Source organism: Neodothiora populina, assembly GCF_041146345.1.
Source record: "Neodothiora populina strain CPC 39397 chromosome Unknown canker_contig_9, whole genome shotgun sequence".
In the NCBI taxonomy this organism is placed as follows: domain Eukaryota; kingdom Fungi; phylum Ascomycota; class Dothideomycetes; order Dothideales; family Dothioraceae; genus Neodothiora; species Neodothiora populina.
Genome location: NW_027191407.1, coordinates 60,218 through 80,885, shown reverse-complemented (window position 1 = coordinate 80,885; position 20,668 = coordinate 60,218). Strand labels below are relative to the sequence as shown.

The window sequence follows — 20,668 nt, the reverse complement described above, 5'->3', positions numbered from 1 at the left end:
ATCATCGAGTCGCTGTGGTGAGCAAGGTAGCTTAGATACCTCGCAAATGTATATTTTACAAAGAAAGCTGTCACTCATATGCTAAATAGAGACGAACCTGTATTCTCTTTTCATGTATTCGTGCATTTCGAGTCTGATGCTAATATCACGCTTCTCTGTCTTTTCTTTTTCCTTTTTGTTGTAGATCAGTCCTCGGCCTCAAACCTCCTGATCAACAAGCCATCCTTTTCCAAGACCTCCTTGACCTGTCTGACAGTCCACTCGCCCCGGTGAAACATGCCCGCGCCCAAAGCGGCATCCACGCTCGTCTCTTCAAAGACCTGCTTGAAATGACCCGCATTGCCTGCGCCCGAAGACGCGATGACGGGGATCTTGACAGCGGCTTTGACTGATCTGATGAGCCCGAGGTCGAAGCCCGAGTTCGTGCCGTCCTTGTCGATGCAGTTGAGCAGAATCTCGCCGCAGCCCATGGCTTCGACGGCCGTGACGAGTTGGATGACGTCGAGGTCTGACGTCGTGCGGCCTCCGTGGAGTGTGCATGCGTACCAGCAGTATTCTTCGCCGTTGGGGCCCTTTTCGTTTGGTGATAGCTTTACCGTGGCGTGGGGGGTGGCGTCTGGTGAGGAGACGTAGACGCGCTTGGGATCGACGGAGACGACGACGGCTTGCGCGCCGTAGGCGTTGCTGATTGTCTCGATGGCCGTCTTGCCTGATAGTGTGCGGTTTGCTGAAAAGTATTCTTCGGCGGCTGTCACGGCGTCGGAGCCGATGGAGACTTTGTCGGCGCCGGACTTGAAGTAGAGAGTTGCCACGTCGAGGGCTGGCACGACGTTGCCCGTCTCAGCGTCCTTGGTGTCGCGGACACCGCCTCCAATGGTCAAAGGAACGAAGACGCTCTTTGACGTTTGTCGCAGGATCTCGAGCATGGGTTGGTCCTTCAGCGGGGTGTCCCTGAAGGAGGTGATGTTGAGAAAGGTGACTTCATCTGCGCCTTGTTGGTAGTACTTCTCTGCCATGGAGACGGGCTTGCCGAGGTTTCGCACTGCAGAGCTATCCTTGTCGCGGACATCGTATTGGTCGCCTTTTGTCACGACGAGGTCGCCCTGGTCATTGGTGCGCACGTCGAGACAAGCAATAATTCGCCGTGTCAGACCCTCCTTGCTCGCTGCCGCCGATGGCGTCGTCGGTAGCTTTTGTATGTAATTTCCGTCCAAGAATGCTTTGATGACACGAAGACCGGCAGCACCACTCTTCTCCGGGTGGAATTGAGTGGCCAGAACGTTCTCCTTTGCGACGGCTCCGACAAACTCCTCGTCGCCGTAACGAGCGGTAGCGACAGTCCAACCCTCCTTCTCTAACACACCTGGCTTGTAAGGCGCAGCATACGAGTGAACATAGTAGTATTTGCTGTCCGGTCGTAGCCCATACAGACTCTGGTCTGCAGCGAGTCCCTTTGCGTTGGCAGTGTTTGCCGAGTTCCAGCCGATCTGAGGCACGCTCTTGTTCGTGTCGTTGAATCTCTCCAGTCTTCCGGGCACGACTCCTAGGCCAATGACATTAGGGTCTTCGGCAGATCCTTCAAACAAAGCTTGTAGACCGACACAGATGCCCATGAACGGCTTGCCGGCTTGAATGTGTGCCTTTATCGGCTCGACGTAGCCCGCGTTGATGAATTGAGTGAGGCAGTGGCCAAAGTGACCCACACCGGGTAGGATGAGTTTCTGAGGTTTACGTTAGTTCATCATTGCACGATCATACGGTATACGAATTTAAGGGAAAGACGGACCTCTGCTTTGGCTACATCTTCTGGCGACTTGATCCACTCGACCTCGTAGCCCACTTTCTCGATTGCATTGACCAGAGAGCGGATGTTGCCCGCGACGTAGTCGAGCAGGTGAACCGTAGGCATGTCTGTCAATTGGTATGATCAACCGAGCTATGAATTATATGGTGGATGTACTATATGTTACCCCTCCAAAGAAAGAGAGGCGGATGCGTCACATTCGAGGAAAATGTCCATACATGAGTCATACATTACCTTGCTGTGTCTCCGACTGACTCCTTTTCCAGCTGACCATCGATAACCGGTTTTTGTCTACTCCGTAATTGTCGCCGCAGTCCCGACACTTGACTGTCTATATGTCATGACACTCGCCAACCCCCATCCCACCATGGCTACCATAACACCGGAAAGTGTCCAATTGTCAAATCCAGATTGAAAGTCCATCAACTGATTACACACAATGGACTTCATACTCGGACTGGGCCTCGCCCTACCGATAACAGCCGGCCTGGCAATAGGCACCGTGACGGGTGTGGGCCAAGGCGTCTCGCAGCAGCAAAAAGCAAACGAAGAAGCCAAAAACGCCAATCCAGAAGCCCGGATGGTCAAGTTCCACGTCGACAGTGCGGTGGACCACTCGCTGCGCAAGTCGCCCGCTTTCGCTCTGCTCAACAACGGCATGGTCGTGCTGCGCGACGACAAGCTCTGGGTCGAAGAGAAATCAGGCAAGGGCGGCATGCCGCTGCGCAAGGAGTCGCATCCCTTCACGGGGTTTTTCCTGCAGTATCCAGACGAGGCGCGCGTGCCGCCTCTCAGAGGGCTGGTGTCGACGATCACCGCCGACCCGCCCATGCTCAACTGGGTGTACGCGGACAAGGACACTTATGAGTTGAAGTACTCGAATCGGTCCGGGTCTATTGAGCATCTGGTGGGTGACTGGGACTGGACGGATGAGTTCGAGGACTCGTGCCTCTCGTTCGACGGCTGGGAGCCCTTCGTGGCCGTCGAGGAGCCTGACTTTCCCGACGAGCAAGGCAAGCCACGGTGGGCGCTGTATGTCGATGTCGACGACGACGGGCTCAAGGCAAGGAAAAAGGGACGCAAGACGCTCGAGGTGCAGTTGGAGAGGAGAATCATTACCGATCAGGAATACAACAAGTGGGGAATCGGGCAGGAGGGAAACATCGGTTTCAAGTCCACAAAGGAGATTGACAAGATTGCCGAAAGGCGCGCCGAGAGGGAGAAACAGGAGAAGGAGCAGCAGCAGCAGAACAACATCACAGTCGAGCACAAGGAATAGTACTTCATATATTCTTATCATCAGAGCACCATCGTGTCGATGTGAGAGGTATTCATTAAAAGTCATGTCGTGGGTCTCGTGATGCTGCACCAGATGCCGTCCGTCATCATTGAGCTGCTTCAGCCATTGTTTGACCTCGATCTTCGTCCTGGCCTGGACCCTCTCTGCTCTCTTGCTCGATAACATCCTTTTTGACAAGCTTGTCGAGAGCCGACAGCCTTTCCGAATAACCAAGCGTCAGCCCCTCCACGCTGCCCAACATTGCGTCCAGCGACCCCTTCCTCGTCGGCTGTATCGGTCGACTCTTGCCTTCCGTACCGCTTATGGTCAACATCAGACTCCCGTCTCTTCTTGACATGTCCCCATCATTCCAGGACGGTGCCTGTGACAATTGAGTGTTGGAAATCTGCCAGTCCGGACTCAGGCTCTGTGCATCCGTGATCGTCTTCCCGTCCGGTCCGAGATCGAGCACCACGATGCGCTCTTCGCCTTGTTGTGGCTGCGCCTCATCGGCTTGAATGGCCAGACTTTCGACTATCGCCGTCGTGAGCAAGGCCGGATCGTCATCGCTGAAGACGTAGTGAATCCCGGGATGATGGTGATCGCCAGTCTCGGCGTCTTCGATGAGTGTAAATAACGGACGGAAGTCAGGCGGGTGTGTCAACTCTTCAGCCGTCGTTTCCGGGTAAGGTATGTCGTCGTGCATGGCTGTGTTCATGATTTAGCTCGACGAGGTCCGTTCCAGTGCCTTTCACGTGACCAGAAACAAACCCTGGGTATTTATGTCGACGTCTCCGGGCGCAGGCGCAGCACTCGGATCTTTCGTAGCACCATCGTCGTGCTCATCCGTAGTCTGAGCAAAACTATGAGAATACTCTGGCGGAGGTGACATGGTGTCGCTGCGGCAGGATAACCATCATGGGCACGTTGCAGGGTACAGTAGAGCTGATCTCCACACTCTATCGTCTAGCGGAGCAGCTTATGGCATCGACATGTATGAGTAAGCAAGCATACCCCACACAGCACCTGAACGAAAGAGCATTCCATTCGAGCACAGAAACACTAGAACTCTTGGATTATTTAGCTACACTACATAGAACAATCGGCTGCATGGCCCCTTTTCATTTCCCTAGGCGTCTGCCTTCATGTACGATATACCAGTAAGACGATAAGCCCTTTCACTGAGCTGCGGCTCCTTCACCGGCTCAAGGGTTCGCCATTTCTCTTTGCCAAATCACGTCCCATGACCTGGGCAGTTGGGCCCTTTGGATTCATAAGCTAAATGTACAAGCACGGATGAACGACTGATATCTTTCGCGGCATCATTATTGTTTGACCCATACACCATACCTTAAAACAAGGACTATTTAAGGACTATTTGCGTCCACTGCAACAACTCATTCCGAATCAGTCAGCCGGGTAAGGTATATGGGCAGCCGAACCGAGTCTGGTTCTTTCGGTTCGGTTCGGCTCGGTGCGGCTCATGTAAGAACTCGGGGTACTGGGATTGCGGTGTTTCGATCCCGGCCCGATCGTTGCCTTGTCCAGCTGCACTGTCCTTCTGTAAGAAGCCAACGTGCTTGGCATCGCAAGCGAGCGGTCCTCACTAGTGAACTTCATGGGACAGCCAGACGACATTCCTTAAAGGTCGAATAGCCACAAAAGCAGCAATATGGCCGCAATGATGCAGAGACGTATGGTAAGTCTTCATGCAAAGTACCCGTGTTTTACTCGAATCCCGAAAACTAATTCTACTCGGCAGTTGTCCAAGGATGAGGAGGGTGAAGAGACAGAGGTTCGGCGTGAGGATCAGGACAAGATCAACCGCTTCAGCACATTACACCAAAAAGTAAAACTCTTAGATGCCGAGTTGAAGACGAAACAAGTTAGTAGCTGTAGATGATGATTTATTCTGCACGATTATACCGTACTAACCTAGCATACAGAAAGACAGGGAAGACCTGGAAGAGGTCTCAGGCGAGCTCGAGCTCGCAGATGAGGACGAAAAGGTCTCGTAAGTCTGCTGTCATTCTTGTCCCGTTACACTGCAACATCTTACAAATTCAAAAGCTACAAGATCGGCGACTCCTTCTTCTCCTTGCCACTAGAAGAGGTCCAAGAACTTCTCGCTGGTTCAGTGGAGAAGATAGATGCCGAGGTCAACACGATAGAGGAGAAGCTCAGCACAGTGCAAGAAGAGATGCAAGCGCTCAAAGCAGCTCTCTATGGACGCTTCGGTAAGAGCATCAACCTCGAGGCGTGAAAGCGTCTATAGAGAGAAGGAGGCTTTGCCTGCTTCGCCACCCAGGTACACCTCGTTCCTGGTACGCAGCATTTGCACAGCTGTATGAAGGGTTGTGTGCAGAAGCACTCCACTCATGCCTATTGCTATACTCCCGAATCATCCGAAAAGACTTAGCAGGCCGCGTAGCTTGTGTATGGGGATGCTAGAGGCCCATCTCTGATGTCAGGGGTCCCGAATTCTGCCACCGGCTGTGTATGGAAATTCTGGTTCGCGTTCCATTTCAAACGACTAATTGCAATGCCGCTGGGACATACAAGTATGTGGAACCTTCGGGTCGTAGTAATTCGCTTGAAATAAATGTGACAAAAATGTATGTATGGCTGACTAGTATATTATGACATTCTGTTTTGATATGACATGTCGTTCCTTCCACCTGCCGCCTACCACCTCTAGGATTCGGGTATCATACATCTACTCAGAAATTGTCGCTGCACTCCATCCGGAGGTCCACGCATCGATATGAGACGGCACCTTTGTCCAATAGCACAAAGGTGTTTCCCCGATGTTCACCCATGCTAGCGCCGGCGAAGTTATCGAGGTTACATCTGTCAAGCAAATGTCAGACTAGCGAAATGCGATACTCGGTTTTGTCTTCTATGCAGCTTGCTCGGTGGCAAACCGAAGCGCTCTTCTGGCGACGAGTGCTCGCTCGGGGCGCAAGAGCTCGAAAGTGAATATAGAACTACCATAGAGCAGAGCTCGGCATTTGCACAAATCTGTTGATCTGACTGCACGAGAAAGTCTTCAACTCCATAGCACATCTCTCAGACGTCCCACATCACCGCCAGCCTCCTGCAATGCGTTGACCGCAGCGATGCTGAACTTCCTGCGTCTCTCGGCGGCTTCCTTTTCTCTTCTCGCTTTGGTCTTCGAGCTTCCACTCGGCGCGACACCTGTGAGCAGCTTTGCGCTGTCGGAAGCCGTGAAGTTCACAAACGCCGATGCGCTGGCGCCGCGAGGACTCTTCGGTGTCGAGATTCTGCGACGAATGCGTTGTTTGGACATCCGCCGTCGAGCGCGAGGACTCTCTGGGGCTGGGGAGGGCGAACGCTTCGCGGCGTACTGGTCGTCCCTCATAGAAGCAAGTGGGTAAGGAACCGAGGGCAAAGCAGACAATTTCGCATCGCTTGCTTCTCTTGAGTCTGTAGTAAATGTTGGATCATACGAAATCATCAATCCGTTCGCCTCTGAATCGTCTGAGCCGGGAAGCATTGCTAAAGGTGTGTCGCTTTCCTGCATATTCGCTTGCCCAATACTCATGCGAATGCTTGAATCGCGTCTAATCCCGTTAGCCGCCAACCATGGGTTGAAAGACGGTGAGATCTCGTAGTCGTCTTCTGCGTCATATTGACGTAGGGCCCATGGTGTGCCTGCGTTTAAGGGTGCCGGCAAGATCTTGTAGTCGTCTTTCATGTCATCTTGACGTAGAGCCCACGGTGTGTGTGCGGTTGGGAGCGCCGGCGACGGAACAGCATAATACATGCTCCGGCCGTTGGAGGCATCTGGTGCGAGACCTTCGGGGAGTCTTTCCATCCCCGGACTCGTAAGCGGTGATGCGTTAGGAGTGTATGGTTCGGTACCGGGTGAGACAAAGTTTTCAGGTAGTATTCCGCCCTCAAGGCGAGGAGAATACGGCAAAGCCCCTATATCTGCGCTGCTGGGTGAGCGTAGGGTTGTTACATCAACGGTACGAGAGCTTTTCGCTGATGGCGGAGGTGACAGTGGAGCTGTTCGGAATGGTAGCGTGGTTGTATAAATCGATCCTGTGTTTCTTGGGACAGTACGAGCACGTGGAGAACCCGTACTGTAGCAGGAGGCAGACATCATATTGGCCAACTTATCCTTCTGGTGTTGTCGTTTCTGGGTACGAGGCGATTTTGGCGAAGCCGCCGGCTTTGACCAACGCGTCCGGTTGTTCAAGGTCGATCCTCGCTGTCTAGCCGCCTCGGATGGTGATGTCGGCGACGATATGTGAGGACTTGGGAATCCACCAAGACTCAAGAAGTCCGAGTGAGCGGCGCTTTCTGCGCCGACTTCTAGAGAACGAAGAGTGCTGGTCCAGAAGTCCTGCACGACGTCCTTCGCATTCCACGGCTTCTGCGCTATGTCACTCGAATCAGAATCAGGGCTTGACGTCTCGGCCGTGTGGAAGATATTGCTAAAGTCTTCGGAACCAATTCTGTCAAGCGATGTCGATGAGTCGCTCAGATTCAGGAGGTCGATATCGATGTACTGGTTGAAGAGATCGTCATAGGCGTTGCTCCGTTCCCATTCTTTGTTCAATGGCCGCATTGAGAGCGCCATGGAGTGATTGGTGAATGCCATGACAATACGTGATTGGTAATGAGGATGATGGCTGAATGATGGAATTCTCTCCCTTGCTGCACTGATACATGAAGAAGAAAGGTAAACAAACATGTACCTTGACGCAAGGTATATATGCTGTGATCCGTCATTGGTCGAAGCCATGCCAGCCATCGCATTCCAAATGTGGCTAACTTCAAGTATGGAATGAGGCTCGATGAAGCTCACAAGGGACACTATGACTAAGCTTGCGATTGTGAAGTGTAACCGGATTCGGCGATATGATCTTCGGGACTCAATATGGAATGTAGTTGAGGTGGACGTTCAGGGAATAGAACTACGGATAGGGAAATCCTAAGACAGTCGCATGTGCGAAAGGGGATGCTTGATACAGAAGCCAAGAAGCCAGGGGGAGATGGGGCCGGGTTGTTCAGGAGCCGATCTGCTTGCGGCATACCGGTGAGGTTGACTCAGGACTACTCGTACGGGTAGCATAGCCCGTGGATAGCTTGCAGGATAGATCAATCCATCAATCAATCAGTCTGACGATTCGGCTTGTGAAGAACGTAATGGTAGGAACACGAGGCATTACGGGACTGGATGCTAGAGCAAAACACGCATACCCTATGAGCTGTGTTGTCAGACAGTCTCTCCCAGGACATTCCAGACCTGTTGGAGCAGGCTGCAAAAATAGCCTTCATCCGGTGGTAGCCGTACCCAGACGAGTGCTTGTCTCAGCTTGCTCCATGATTTGCCTGGATCTAAGCTTTGAATTAGCATGGAATTGAGACGGTCTCCGCCCCCGAGTAGAGATGACCTCGAGGTGTCTATCTTGTGACTTTTCCCGCAAGAATTCGACGAATCACGTACAGGGGGAAGATAATCTCTGCCCTTTTTCTCTGTGACCCGATAGACCAAGATACCCTACTCCTCATCAAGTGATGTGTTGCTCACGGGTTTATAATTGGCGAAGGATGACTCCACAGATGAAGAGTAGACTCCCAAATGGGTATCTTTAAGTAGTCACGACCACGAGCTGCTAAAGCAAGCTGGATGACTTGCCTTAGCATATTGGATGCCGTAACAAGACGCCCTTGCTCCTTATGTGTGAACGCTAGGTTAGCCATGCTGGTCAGCGTAGAAGGATGCTCTTGGTCTAGCACCCTCTTCCTCGTCTCTATAACTTGCACATTTAGCTTCTCGGCTTCGTTCTACCTGCCTTGAGTTAAATATATCGATGCTAAATTGCCCATTTGTGATGCCATTTCGCGATTGCGCGTTGTCATGATTATCGACCCTTGTTCACATATAGGCAGGTAGTGGATGAGTGCTTTTGGAGCTGGCATTCTTCTATCGTCTTGTTCTTTTTCCTTATTTCTCGCAGCTGGTTCAAACAAGTATTTGGCATCATCAGCATTATCTAAAATCAGCAATCATGGACCCTTTCTGACATTACAGAGCCGGCTCTGAATAAGCTGAAAGATATCTGCCTTTGAGTCGTTTCGTCCCGGCATTTTGAGTGGTTCGGCCAGTTCTCGTATACCCTCTTCGAAACGAGCTGTACTGCTTGCGTGGACCCATACATACTCGATAACCAGTTGCGATTTGCTTCGAAAATTTAGCGGCGATAAGATGCTCAACTAAGGATATGTCTTACCCAACGCCACGTATTCCAAAAAGTGCGACCCTTGTTGAGGACCTTGTAAGCCTTGTTGAGGACCTTGTAAGCTTCTGCTCCAATATATCTAGCTCTGATCGATGAGTGAATTCCTCATCTCGGATGAATGGTACTGTAGACATTGGCAACGGCTGTGTCTCTGCTCTTGCTACATGGACAGATACTTGTTAGTGCCATACAATATATCATGCAGCCGTCGCATACCTGATAGATGATTGATGTAGATAGCCTCCGCATTGTTCTGGGTGCTATTTGATCCTCCATCATGATTGAATCTTTTTGTATGCCTAGACCACCATTGACGGTCCGAGCACCGGCACCTGTGCTAGTCATTGTGGTCTGTAGAGACTGGTGCCCTGGTTTGGAGAAGACTTATCAGCAAGATGTATGAAGCGATCTGAGCAAATTGAGATGATATGGCAGGTCCAGGTGACGAGATGTGTATCTTCACACGCAGACGACGCAGATGGCCACAGACACAAGAGCAAATACATCCTTGCTGAAGCCGATGACTTGTTCATCCTGTAATCGCATGGTTGTAGTCTAAAGTGCGTATCCATGTCCTTGAGATCCACAATCTGAGACTGCCGTTGGCGCTCATGATGTCGCTCGCGTGGCTGGAACATGGCAAATGAACCAAAGTCTGGAGAGATCACCAACCTAGATAAGGCCCCTGCGGAGCGTCTGGGAGCTCAATCTCTTCGATGAGTGCTTTTGCGCACAATGCTGCTCTTGCCGCGGGATATGAACGCCACTCCTCGCTCTTGTGACTGTCTGCGTAGTCCACGATGCCCTTAACGACGATGGTACCGAATACTTCCCATGTCCCAGCGGCCGCCATCTCAAATGCTATACACCTCTCCTCTTGGATGAGCTTATCTCTCCTATGAGCGCTCTTTATGATAGCATTGCCGGAAGCGACACGACCAAGATGAATCCTTGTCTCTCGTAGTATGTTACTACGCTCAGCTATACAGCCAAGCTGATCGCACGGCGCTGTCAGCGCCTCTTCGCAAACTTCATGATACCAGTTTGAGCATTTGTCGCAGATCGAACACTCGTGCGAACATTGGTGCTTATGGCGGTCATGCGAATCGTAAACACGATCCGTCCCTTGCTCAGGGCGTGCATATTTCGGCCCCCATTCTGTGAGATCTTGGTTCGTCTTCTTCAATATTCGATTATATGCTTTGCTTGTTCGCGTCAGTAAAATGTTCGTGAAATTTGCAACGTTTGCAGGAACTCGTGGTAAGCTATTTTCAACGGCAGTCTTTATCTTGAAATCATTGTCGTACATGGCGCCAAAGTCGTAGCCAATGACTTGCGTGCTTATCACGACATCCCCAAGTTGGATGTCAGAGTGCTTCCATAGTCCCCTTTCGTACTTAAGTGGCGCGCCACCAGCAATCCCGACCACCAGGGCGTAAGTAATATTGGGAAAACTATGATGCATATCCTTCGCAAGATGACTAGTATTGATCGTACCCATATTCCTCGGTGTCACCACCACAACAGGCTTTCCACCCAGTTCGCCAAGGACGTAGTGGTTGTCATCATTCTTCGCCTTGCCATATGTGCGCTTGTCGTCTTCCTTATAGTCTCTTGTCATTACATTCTCGACTGCATCACGTTCCTCCGGCAGAGCGCAGATAATGGCAATTTGGAAGCCATCGCGGTTGCCGGGCGGAGGTAGTGACTGAGCGGTTGTCATTCCCATCATGTGATTGTCGTTTACGCTGTCGCTATCGCCTGTTTAGCTCGAGATGGCTATACGGGGATATCGTCGGGTCCTTGATGATGATGGCGGAATGTGTCTCCAACATAGGAACGTGAGAAGGTTGGACGAAGGCCTGAACGATACATGTAAAAGGTGTCACCAGCAAGACCTATTAATAACAGGTGTATATCAGCTAGAGAATGGGGCGATATTTGGTTGCAGTGGTGGCAGAGTGGCGCTCCACATGTTGCCGATTGAGAACAGCGGCACCATGGAGCACCTGTGAGGTTAAACCAAAATCGTGCAAGGCGTCCGGCCTCGCTACAAGTGTACAGAAGCAAGCGCCAAACTGTGCTTGGTCTATGACTGCTCCGTAATTACTTATGTGCTGGCGTAAGCTGAGTGGTGGAAAATGTATTCATCACTATGCTAATGCAGCTTAGTGCGTGATTCCCTACATGACCACAATCAAGTTATCATCACATATCATCGGCATCGCATATTGTCTCTGATCTCTCGGGCTTCGTCAGCCCAGTCTGCTTAGCTGATCTTGAGGTGTGACGATACTCGACGGAACATTGCAATACGCACCCGTACTAGTCTTTTTAGACGCTTGCATTCCTGAGACCGACAATGTGACCTGGAATGTATCTGTCTTGGGTTTCTTAGTGTTGCGGGTCGCAGGATGCGAAGCAATCTCCAAGGTCCCGTAACCATTTGCATTCCTCCGACATGCTCGAGACAAGCAGTCACGAGACAATGATGGGACTATTTTCTTTTGCTGCTTGCGGGTGCTGCAGATGCGCCTGTTGACATGCTGCTTGCTTCTCAGAGACATTGTGTGTCATTTATCGTATGGGACATCATGGATTGTTCGTGTAGCATCTCAATCAGGCAGCTTGTGTCATGGTTTCCCTCAGGCCCAGACTCCTGTTCACTCTCCTGTCGAGATCAGCCGCCTCGTCCTCCTCTAGGCCACCATACACCTTCTTGACGACTCCTGTCACACCTCTCTCTCCGACCTCCACCTTGCCCCGAGGTCCCACTATCCATTCTATAATCTCCTCGCCGGTTGACGTATCACGGATTCTGACGACGTAGCCATCCTTTTCCATCCGCTTCAGTAACTTCTCCGTCTTGTCCATGCCGTTAAAGGCTACTGCTCCCGTGAATGGCGTCGTCTCGTCCACATTGACACGCTTTAAGTAGCGATCAAGCTTGCCGTCCGGCAGTGTGCCGCCAGAGAGGAAAATGAGCGATATAACAAACGTGTATAGCGCACAGTACTGAGACTCGGCTTCGGCAGTGGGTACTTGAGGTGGGGACACTATGTCTGCAAGACGAAATCGTGACGGGAGTACTGTTGTCAGTATCCAAGCACTGCTTGTCTTTTGAACAGACTGTGATTTTTGCGCCGCTAAAATAGCCTTGTCAATCTTCGTCTGTATGAGCTAGTACATGACGGTCAACGTACCTCGACGCTGTGCTAATGTGACCTTTTCTCGCAATGGCAGCTCAGTCATTTCCATACCAAAGACGGCGCGCAGCTGTAGCTGAGCAGCGCTAAAGACATTCTTGAACTGTCGTGTCTGAGGTCCGAGAACTATATTTGAAGTCCATAAGTCCATGAGTCCTCCCGTATATTCGAGGGTATAGTATATATACACACCTTTAGCGTTAACGTCGGACCTTCGAATCGGCGTCCTCGAATACTCGCAAGCCAGAGCCAGTCTGACCAACTTCTTGACCATCTGTTGATCTACATGTCCAGCACTACCCTGAGTCGCATTCCCGACCGCCTGCGTGATCAGCGCGTCGTCCGGTGTATCTGAATATCTTCTACGCTGTTGCTGCGGCTGTGATAGCCCTTGTGCTACCTCCGAGTCGTCGTAGTCTTCCGCATCGGCCTGGATGTTCATTCAGTGATCCTTCAGGAATAAACAATGGCAGTTGGAGTGCACTCGTACCACGCGCCGCTTTCGTACCAGAGGCATGCTTCGCCGTGGTTGTGCTGTATCACATTACGGTCGTGGAGGATTCGGCATATGCGAGCAAGTATGATGCAGAGCAGGCAGTGAGAATCGGGGGATACGCGTTGTCGCTGTATCAAGGTGCTTCGCGGTGCGCGTAAGCGCGTACAGTATAAGGCATCTTACCTTGAGTACAAAGTTAGAGCCGGAGAACGATCCGCCCGGCACGCGCAGACGCATTGACCCATTCATGTCATGTGCACGGACATTATGACTCGCTACAATGACGCTGCAGTAACAGTAATCTCGTCTTTTTCTTCAAGCAAGGTTAGGTACACAACAGCATGCCTATCGCAATAGGACTCGAAGGCTCCGCCAACAAGCTGGGCGTGGGAGTCATCCTCCACCCTTCTCCTCCTTCTTACCACGACAGCCCTACACAGCAACCGAAGCACTCCAGTCCACCAGTGCGCATCCTCTCTAACCTGCGCCACACCTACAACTCCCCGCCCGGCACTGGCTTCCTGCCCAAAGACACGGCGGCTCACCACCGACGATGGGTCGTGCGCTTGGTCAAGCAGGCCGTCAAGCAGGCAGGCGTGAGCATCGAAGATATCGACTGCATATGCTTCACCAAAGGCCCGGGTATGGGCGCGCCCTTGGGTGCGGCAGCCATCGCGGCGCGCATGCTCTCCCTGCTCTGGGATAAGCCTCTGGTAGGCGTCAACCACTGTGTCGGCCACATCGAGATGGGTCGCGCAATCACGGGGGCGGACAACCCTGTTGTGCTCTATGTCTCTGGAGGAAACACGCAGATCATCGCATACAGCGCCCAGAGATATCGCATCTTCGGCGAAGCTCTGGACATTGCCGTCGGCAATTGCCTGGACAGATTCGCCAGGGCGCTGGCTATAAGCAACGATCCGGCTCCGGGCTACAACATTGAGCAGATGGCAAAGAAAGGCAAGGTCCTGCTCGACCTGCCTTATGCCGTGAAAGGCATGGATGTCAGTTTTTCCGGTATATTGGCCAGAGTGGAAGAGATGGCGAAGAGATTGGAGGCGGGAGCGAAAGGCACGGTGGAGCCCTGGAGAGACGAAGCGACAGGAGAACTCATCACGAGGGAAGATTTGTGCTTCTCGCTTCAAGAAACCGTCTACGCCATGCTGGTCGAGATCACGGAGCGCGCCATGGCCCACGTCGGTGCCAGTCAGGTTCTCATTGTCGGCGGCGTCGGCTGCAACGTGCGTCTACAAGACATGATGGGAACGATGGCAAGTGAACGAGGAGGAAGCGTCTACGCCACTGATGAACGATTCTGCATTGACAACGGTATCATGATCGCCCACGCAGGTCTGCTCGCCTGGCGAATGGGTTTCGAAACCGCCTTGGAGGACAGCACTTGCACCCAGAGATTCAGGACGGACGAGCCATTGATCAACTGGAGAGACTGATCACAGTCCAATTACATGCCTCTATAATGATGACGAACCATGATGATACACAGAGACGGGAGCCACGAACGATGCCATTGGCGAATGTCGACCAGGGCCAAGCTGAAGCCAGTTTCCTCGAAGCTTGACTCACGGGCTTCAGAGTCGAATGAGGCCTTGCTGACAACCTGATGTGAATTCATCGCTGCCGAGCACAAAGTCTCGACGCTTTATTAGACTACTGGGAAAAGATCGCCGACCGCAATCGGAGTTGGCAAGATGATCACAGGAAGGCCATGTCAAGGCCGGGGCTCTCTCTGTTGGCAACAACCAATTCGAGCCACGGACTCGGCACGAACTACCGTACGAGCGACTGATGTCGCCAGGTTATCTTTACTTCAACGTTGTTGAACTTGCACGGTCATGAAACCTGTGAGAAGCGCCTACAGATCAATTCATCCTAATCATGTAAAAGTACATAGACCGCCAGCACGGATGTAATAGACTGAACCATGTGAAACGAAGATGCGCGCTGAGAGCCTCGGATTAAGATACCGAGACAACCTTAACCTGGATGCTACGGTACGGCTTTTGTTTCGGACTATCAGCGACCGACGTCATCCCGGACCGAAAAACAGCAGCGTCGCGTGAGGATTGAAAGCTCTCTGTGAATTTGGGGACTCTATTAATTCAATTCAATATCTCACGGTATCAGATTCAGCACATACATCCCCAATGGGCGTCATCAGGACCTTTCTTGCCTTGACTGGCTACAGCACTGTGGGAGCAGCAGGAACGTGGGCGTTCTTGACCCGCGGCTCCAAGTTCGTGCCGGTATCAGCCAACGATTCCCTGTTAGGAAGCACCTGGTTTGCACGCTTCAATCCCGACAACAACCCTCCTTTGTTTGATGTCTGCGTCAAGAAGGTGCCGTTGAGCAAGATCAAGCCCGAGTATCTGGAGAATGAGGGAAAGCTGGCCGAGAAGTTCTGCGCCGGTGTTTGGGGAGGCTGGGGTCAGTCCTTTTAATCTTACCTTGCTGCACAATCGCAGAAGCTCTTCTCGCATGGTCTGACACATTACAGGCTACGCATACCAGCGCCACTACCTAGAAAAGAAGTACCGTAGCAACCCCAAGACTGCTCATCAGGTCTGGGACACAAAGGACCTTCAAGAGTCCAACTACCCCGTCGGTATGGAAATCACCGACCACTTCGAAGTCATCGCCCACACCCCTGAGTCAATTATCGTGCGCTGCGGCGCTTCGCCCTTGGACAAGTCTGTTCGACCCAGTGACGGACTATTCGAGATGCGCGCAGAGGTCAACAAGGACGAAGGCGTGGCTGAGTTCCAACTCAAGAGCTGCTTCTATCAAGGACTGGGCAAAGCAGAGGGAAAGCCAATGCCGCCTTTCATCGAGTTCTTACACAGACAGTACACAAAGCTCTGGATGGAGACTGCGGTCAGGAATGTTCTGAAGTAATAGGGCCGCACCACCACTGGAGTTATCAGGTGCCACTATACGCTGCGGGCGGGAATATAGGACGATGTTTTGTAGCGTCTCATCAGGGTTCTCGATCATACTCTCATGCCCAGTCGATTAGAACACGAAAAATGTTTCCGTGATGCTGGTATTTATTTCTCCGTCTTGCCTCCGTTCTTCTGCCAATCTAGCCAGCTCCCTCGGTACTCGGACACATTGTGATAACCAATCTGCTGAGCCAATTGAGCAGCAGCGCTGCTCCTTACACCTGCTTTGCAATAAAAGACCAGCTCCTGGTCGGCTTTCGGCTTGGGAAACCCGAATTTGTCCTCGAATTCGTCGGCTGGCATAAACATGGCATCTGGCGCGGAGCTCACGGGGATGTTGATGGCTCCTGGAATATAGCCCGCTTCGAACTCGGCTGGTTCGCGGACATCTATGTGACTAGTTAGTGATACCACGGTGATACCCGTCTGTATTCAAGCTTCTTTTCGCTGACCGATCAAAACTTTGCTTGAATCAGGCGCATCACTTAGTGATTTGACCTGTTATTGATAAGTCTTGAAGTTCCAATTGCATCAGTCGTGCTTCCATCACTCACGTCCTCGAAATTGTAGACCTTAGACTTCGTACCAGCAGTAGTGTGCCATCTGATCTGCGAACCACCGACGCGCAAGCTGCTACTTGGAGAAGAGGATGTAACGCGACTTGATGCAATACGAAAGGGCGAAGTGCGTGCGGTGAAAGCCGCTCGCCACGATGAGGCCAGACCAACCCTGCTAGCTACCGAAGTGATACGTCTTGACGCCATTTCTAGATAATCACTCCTTCTGTTCGAAAGAGGGCGTTCCGAATGACTTACTGTAGCGCGGAAGGGAGTCCTGGTATATGAATTGTTCAGCTTTAACACTTGGGTTGGCTGCGCTGATATCATCGAATGATAGCCGAAGTTTTGCCATTTAACCTGGCAGTAAGTCAATGAAACGGGAAAGCCGGTCGACGGACACGGATGGCGGCCGAATCTGGTGGTGGTCAGGGCCACGATAACGTTTTTTGAGAGTAAATTTACGCGCATATTTGCGGCTCACGCGCAAGTTGAACAACATCTCTAATAGTGCTCTCACCGAGTGACTATCCCTGTCACACTCGTAACAAACCTGACTTGGGGGCGAATTTGAGTCTAGGGAAGCAACGAGAGTATAGTGTAAGGTCAATGACTACGTCAGATCTGTGCATAGCTAGATTGAATAACATAACATAACATAACATATATCGAGGTCGAGTTTGTGGGACGTATACAACTTTTGTACAGCTTGCCCCGCAGACTTGATCATGTGCTGCTCCGAGAATGATTGAGGTATCCCTGCCCGGCGCTTTTCGCTGAAATCAAAACTGCTCGAAGACCACTCGCTATTGGTCCCCACAAAGTGTCGATCGATCTATGATAGTTGCTCATAGCCTGCTGGTAATGCAGCTTCCTCCACCCATGCTATTACGCCCTCCGCAAATAGTTCTGGGTACTGTAAATTCCATGCATGCACTGCGTGCTTTACGACGTAGGCCTTACAAGATCCATCACAATCTGCGCCCAGGAGCAGAGCCATATTTCTTGCCCCTTCCACGGCATCCATCTTTCCTCCGACTACGACCAACGTGCGCGTGGTGATGCGCCGCATGCCATCTTCGCTTACCTTCTCCACGCTAAGTAACATATCCCGAAACACCTCCCATTTCCTATTTGTCTTTGCGTGTTCATACAATTCTTCATGTTTGCGTAGTCCTTGCATCTCAGATATCCACCAATAGACTGATTTGGGCAGGGATAGTTGCAAAGCATCGACCGCCCAAAGCAAAGTCGGCCGTGTGAAAAAGAATCTACGCAGACCTTTTGGAAGCGTAGCACCCGATACAAATGAGCTGTTGACCAGCGTGGGAAATCGTTGGGTAAGCTCCAATGTAATAAAACCGCCGATCGAGAGACCGACAACGTGAGCCGAGCCTCCACGCGCATGTTTGCTTATCGTCGCCGCTACGTTGGTGACCGCGCTTTGAATGGTGTATGGCTGGAAGTGTGACGACTCCCCGTGACCGTTGATGTCAACCATGATGATATGGTAATTTTTGATGTTTGCAACGACATCCCTCCATTCCATGTGCATGGCTCCCAGACCGTGAATGAAACAGATTGTTTCTGAGGCTTCTGGATTCAGAGAGACGTGAAAAAGGGCCTGACCGATTTCACCACTCAGAACCATTCTAGACTCCAATTTCTCTAAGGACATTCTGTAAACAGAAGCATTCGAAGATAAGTTATCGGCGACTGTCCAGTTTCCGGAAAGCTTACGATTACACAGGTGCCCCTTCAATTTTTGTAGCAATGCTTTTGTAACAGTGACAACACTTGCAGCAAGTTGTCGTCTTGCGTCCAGGAGGGTCCGGGCCTTGACGTACAAGACCTTTGCGCAATATGGCACGAGCAGCTGAGTCCGGGAGGCAGACTTGCGCGACAGCGGAGACGGATTACAAACGGCCCGCGGCGCCAGTATGCCGCTTATCAGCGGGTCTGACAAGCAGTCTGCTGTTTATCCTGCCAGTTGTTTTCCAGCTTCTGTGATATTATCGCCGCAGCCTTGTCCTGCAAATTCATGTCAGCCCGCTTTGTACCCTTGCAACCTTATCTTATAGAACATTTGTTAGCGTAAAGTCTACTTGGAGGTCGTCAAGCAGGCTTAACGGTAGAGAACACTATAGAGTATGTTTCAGATCAAGCCTAGCTTATTGTAACGTGTTAGGAATACTTATGTCTAAAAGCACAGAGAAATCGTCGCTTCGCCATGACCTCTTGACCTGCTAAGATCGCCCTTTCCCGGACGCTGGTAGGCAGAAAAACATGTTCAAGAGACCTATAGCACTAAAAAGGCCATTGGCGAGATTATTTGTGGTGAGGAGCGAGGTACGGGAAGTTATGGCTGATCTCGCGCAGACGGCTTTCGGAACGCCAATGTTTTCGCAACGCCCGGATAGAGGTTACGTCGAGCCTTTATATTATTGTTGCACATCGCCTCGCCTCTTCTTTTACTCTATCGTTACCGGAACCCCAAAGCAGCAGAACCATGTGATGAAAGATCTCTGTTTTGATACCATCTTGTCATAATGACGTTTAATAATCTGCCCTACTCCATCGTTGCTATAATCGCATCGCATCTCGAAGAACCTCTGGCGAGTTATGCGTCTATATCACAATCGTGGAAGTACGCGGTCGAGTCGTTGACTTTTCGAGAACTTCGACTTTACGATGCAGAGCGTTTACAAAAATTACGCAACACCGTGACCTATGATCGCCGAAGTGCGGTTCGGAGCATTGATCTGACTGTTCAACTTCCTGAATACGAGGGTGACAAGTTCGGGGAAGTTGAATCCGAGACGGATAAACAGACAAATAACAAAGTCTTCACCGAAACACTAAAAGATCTATGGCAAACATTGGGATCGTGGGAAGATGGTGGCGAAGAAGCAGATGGCAAAGGCACATCGCGGCGCGGCGGACTCGCACTGCAAGTGCAAGCAATCTCCAAGAGTGACTTCATCCACATGCCCATGGCCAAGAAGAAAGAACGCCAGATGTCCGCGGACTTTGGAGAAGTCGAGGATATCTTCGAAAGCAGATATGGAGCGAGTTATTTGCGACTTACGGAAGATCTCCCTCATCTTTCGTCGATTGTGGAGCTTGCTGTGCTTGGTCAGAAGAGGGTACGCTTGATCTCGGGTACTGCTGTCGTTGCTATAATGCAAAGTTTGCCGCGGTTGCGCAAGCTGGATGCTGAACTAAGTGATCGAGAAAGCAAGGATCTTGATCTCCGGAATAGAGAGCGACAGGACTTCGCTAAGAGTCTTTTGACGCTACAGTCTAAGACTCTCGTCAACATGAGATTGCACTATCCAGGTGTGGTGCCAGAAAACCAGCACTTCAGTCCCCCAGTAATACCGAAGACCGATGGCGTCGATTCTTTCAGTGCGAGCATGCACGCATTTTCCCAGCAACTGGAATCACTGTCCATAACAGCAGTCCTAAGCACCGACTTCTACTGCCCTCCGACGACTGATCAGGAAGCCTTGTCATTATGGCCCAACCTCCAAACTCTCGATCTCCACATCTGGTCCTGCACACCTAGCGGCGAGTGGATTATCGAGCGCGACCCCACCGAGCCAGCCTCCGAAGAGAACGTAGACCCAGACGCAGAAGCCTATGAAGGTCTTTCGGACTGGATGCGACCAGCCCAGATCCCAGCACGAATGCACCATCCCGCCAACACATTCCGAACTTCCGTGCGGCCCCAGATGATGAATGACTTGTATATCGTTGCTGGCAAAGCTGTCGCTAGAATGCCGAAGTTGCGATCTTTTGTTCTGCGGGTGGGTGGTCGGATACATAGGTTTGAGTTTTCATCGAATGGAACCGATGCAGCGGAAGTGCAGTGGACTGGTGCTTCTGCGACTAAATATGAGCCTAGCAATGAAGTTGTGGAGACCTGGAGGCGGGCTTGTAGGCGAGAGACAGTGGCAGCTTGAGGCCTCGTCGTTTTACGAATTCCCAAGCGCACTTTGGAGACGACGAGGACAACTAAGAAGATGAGCCCGCGCGAGTATCGTGGATCACACCTTACCTTATAGAATGTAATTGTACGAATATTATAT

The 20,668-nt window shown here is 51.4% G+C and overlaps 10 protein-coding genes across 11 annotated transcripts; 5 read left to right on the top strand and 5 right to left on the bottom strand.

Moving 5' to 3' along the window:
* Positions 1-185: 185 nt before the first annotated feature.
* On the bottom strand, positions 186-1,909 carry AAFC00_007157 (uncharacterized protein; the record flags this gene model as incomplete). Its single annotated transcript, XM_069347220.1, has 2 exons — positions 186-1,721; positions 1,787-1,909. The coding sequence occupies 2 exons, from the start codon at positions 1,907-1,909 to the stop codon at positions 186-188; spliced, it is 1,659 nt and encodes a 552-aa protein (XP_069201821.1).
* A 334-nt stretch (positions 1,910-2,243) lies between these two features.
* On the top strand, positions 2,244-3,083 carry AAFC00_007156 (uncharacterized protein; the record flags this gene model as incomplete). The annotated part of the gene is made up of 1 exon (XM_069347219.1): positions 2,244-3,083. One exon carries the CDS (start codon positions 2,244-2,246, stop codon positions 3,081-3,083), a length of 840 nt encoding a protein of 279 aa, XP_069201820.1.
* A 106-nt stretch (positions 3,084-3,189) lies between these two features.
* AAFC00_007155 (uncharacterized protein) lies at positions 3,190-3,975 on the bottom strand (the record flags this gene model as incomplete). The annotated part of the gene is made up of 2 exons (XM_069347218.1): positions 3,190-3,791; positions 3,855-3,975. 2 exons carry the CDS (start codon positions 3,973-3,975, stop codon positions 3,190-3,192), a joined length of 723 nt encoding a protein of 240 aa, XP_069201819.1.
* Positions 3,976-4,755: 780 nt separating this feature from the next.
* AAFC00_007154 (uncharacterized protein) lies at positions 4,756-5,346 on the top strand (the record flags this gene model as incomplete). The annotated part of the gene is made up of 4 exons (XM_069347215.1): positions 4,756-4,782; positions 4,846-4,968; positions 5,030-5,097; positions 5,154-5,346. The coding sequence occupies 4 exons, from the start codon at positions 4,756-4,758 to the stop codon at positions 5,344-5,346; spliced, it is 411 nt and encodes a 136-aa protein (XP_069201818.1).
* Positions 5,347-6,132: 786 nt separating this feature from the next.
* AAFC00_007153 (uncharacterized protein) lies at positions 6,133-7,713 on the bottom strand (the record flags this gene model as incomplete). The annotated part of the gene is made up of 1 exon (XM_069347214.1): positions 6,133-7,713. The coding sequence occupies one exon, from the start codon at positions 7,711-7,713 to the stop codon at positions 6,133-6,135; it is 1,581 nt and encodes a 526-aa protein (XP_069201817.1).
* A 4,264-nt stretch (positions 7,714-11,977) lies between these two features.
* Positions 11,978-13,081, bottom strand: AAFC00_007152 (uncharacterized protein; the record flags this gene model as incomplete). Of its 2 annotated transcripts, none has more annotated exons than XM_069347213.1 (4): positions 11,978-12,504; positions 12,562-12,690; positions 12,757-12,994; positions 13,055-13,081. In XM_069347213.1, the coding sequence occupies 4 exons, from the start codon at positions 13,079-13,081 to the stop codon at positions 11,978-11,980; spliced, it is 921 nt and encodes a 306-aa protein (XP_069201816.1). The 2 variants fall into 2 exon arrangements, with proteins under 2 accessions (XP_069201816.1, XP_069201815.1); XM_069347212.1 differs by having other exon boundaries at positions 13,073-13,081.
* A 320-nt stretch (positions 13,082-13,401) lies between these two features.
* AAFC00_007151 (uncharacterized protein) lies at positions 13,402-14,511 on the top strand (the record flags this gene model as incomplete). The annotated part of the gene is made up of 1 exon (XM_069347211.1): positions 13,402-14,511. One exon carries the CDS (start codon positions 13,402-13,404, stop codon positions 14,509-14,511), a length of 1,110 nt encoding a protein of 369 aa, XP_069201814.1.
* A 714-nt stretch (positions 14,512-15,225) lies between these two features.
* AAFC00_007150 (uncharacterized protein) lies at positions 15,226-15,973 on the top strand (the record flags this gene model as incomplete). Its single annotated transcript, XM_069347210.1, has 2 exons — positions 15,226-15,505; positions 15,576-15,973. 2 exons carry the CDS (start codon positions 15,226-15,228, stop codon positions 15,971-15,973), a joined length of 678 nt encoding a protein of 225 aa, XP_069201813.1.
* A 152-nt stretch (positions 15,974-16,125) lies between these two features.
* AAFC00_007149 (uncharacterized protein) lies at positions 16,126-16,784 on the bottom strand (the record flags this gene model as incomplete). Its single annotated transcript, XM_069347209.1, has 3 exons — positions 16,126-16,409; positions 16,473-16,518; positions 16,575-16,784. 3 exons carry the CDS (start codon positions 16,782-16,784, stop codon positions 16,126-16,128), a joined length of 540 nt encoding a protein of 179 aa, XP_069201812.1.
* Positions 16,785-19,126: 2,342 nt separating this feature from the next.
* Positions 19,127-20,542, top strand: AAFC00_007148 (uncharacterized protein; the record flags this gene model as incomplete). Its single annotated transcript, XM_069347208.1, has 1 exon — positions 19,127-20,542. The coding sequence occupies one exon, from the start codon at positions 19,127-19,129 to the stop codon at positions 20,540-20,542; it is 1,416 nt and encodes a 471-aa protein (XP_069201811.1).
* Between the last annotated feature and the right edge of the window lie 126 nt (positions 20,543-20,668).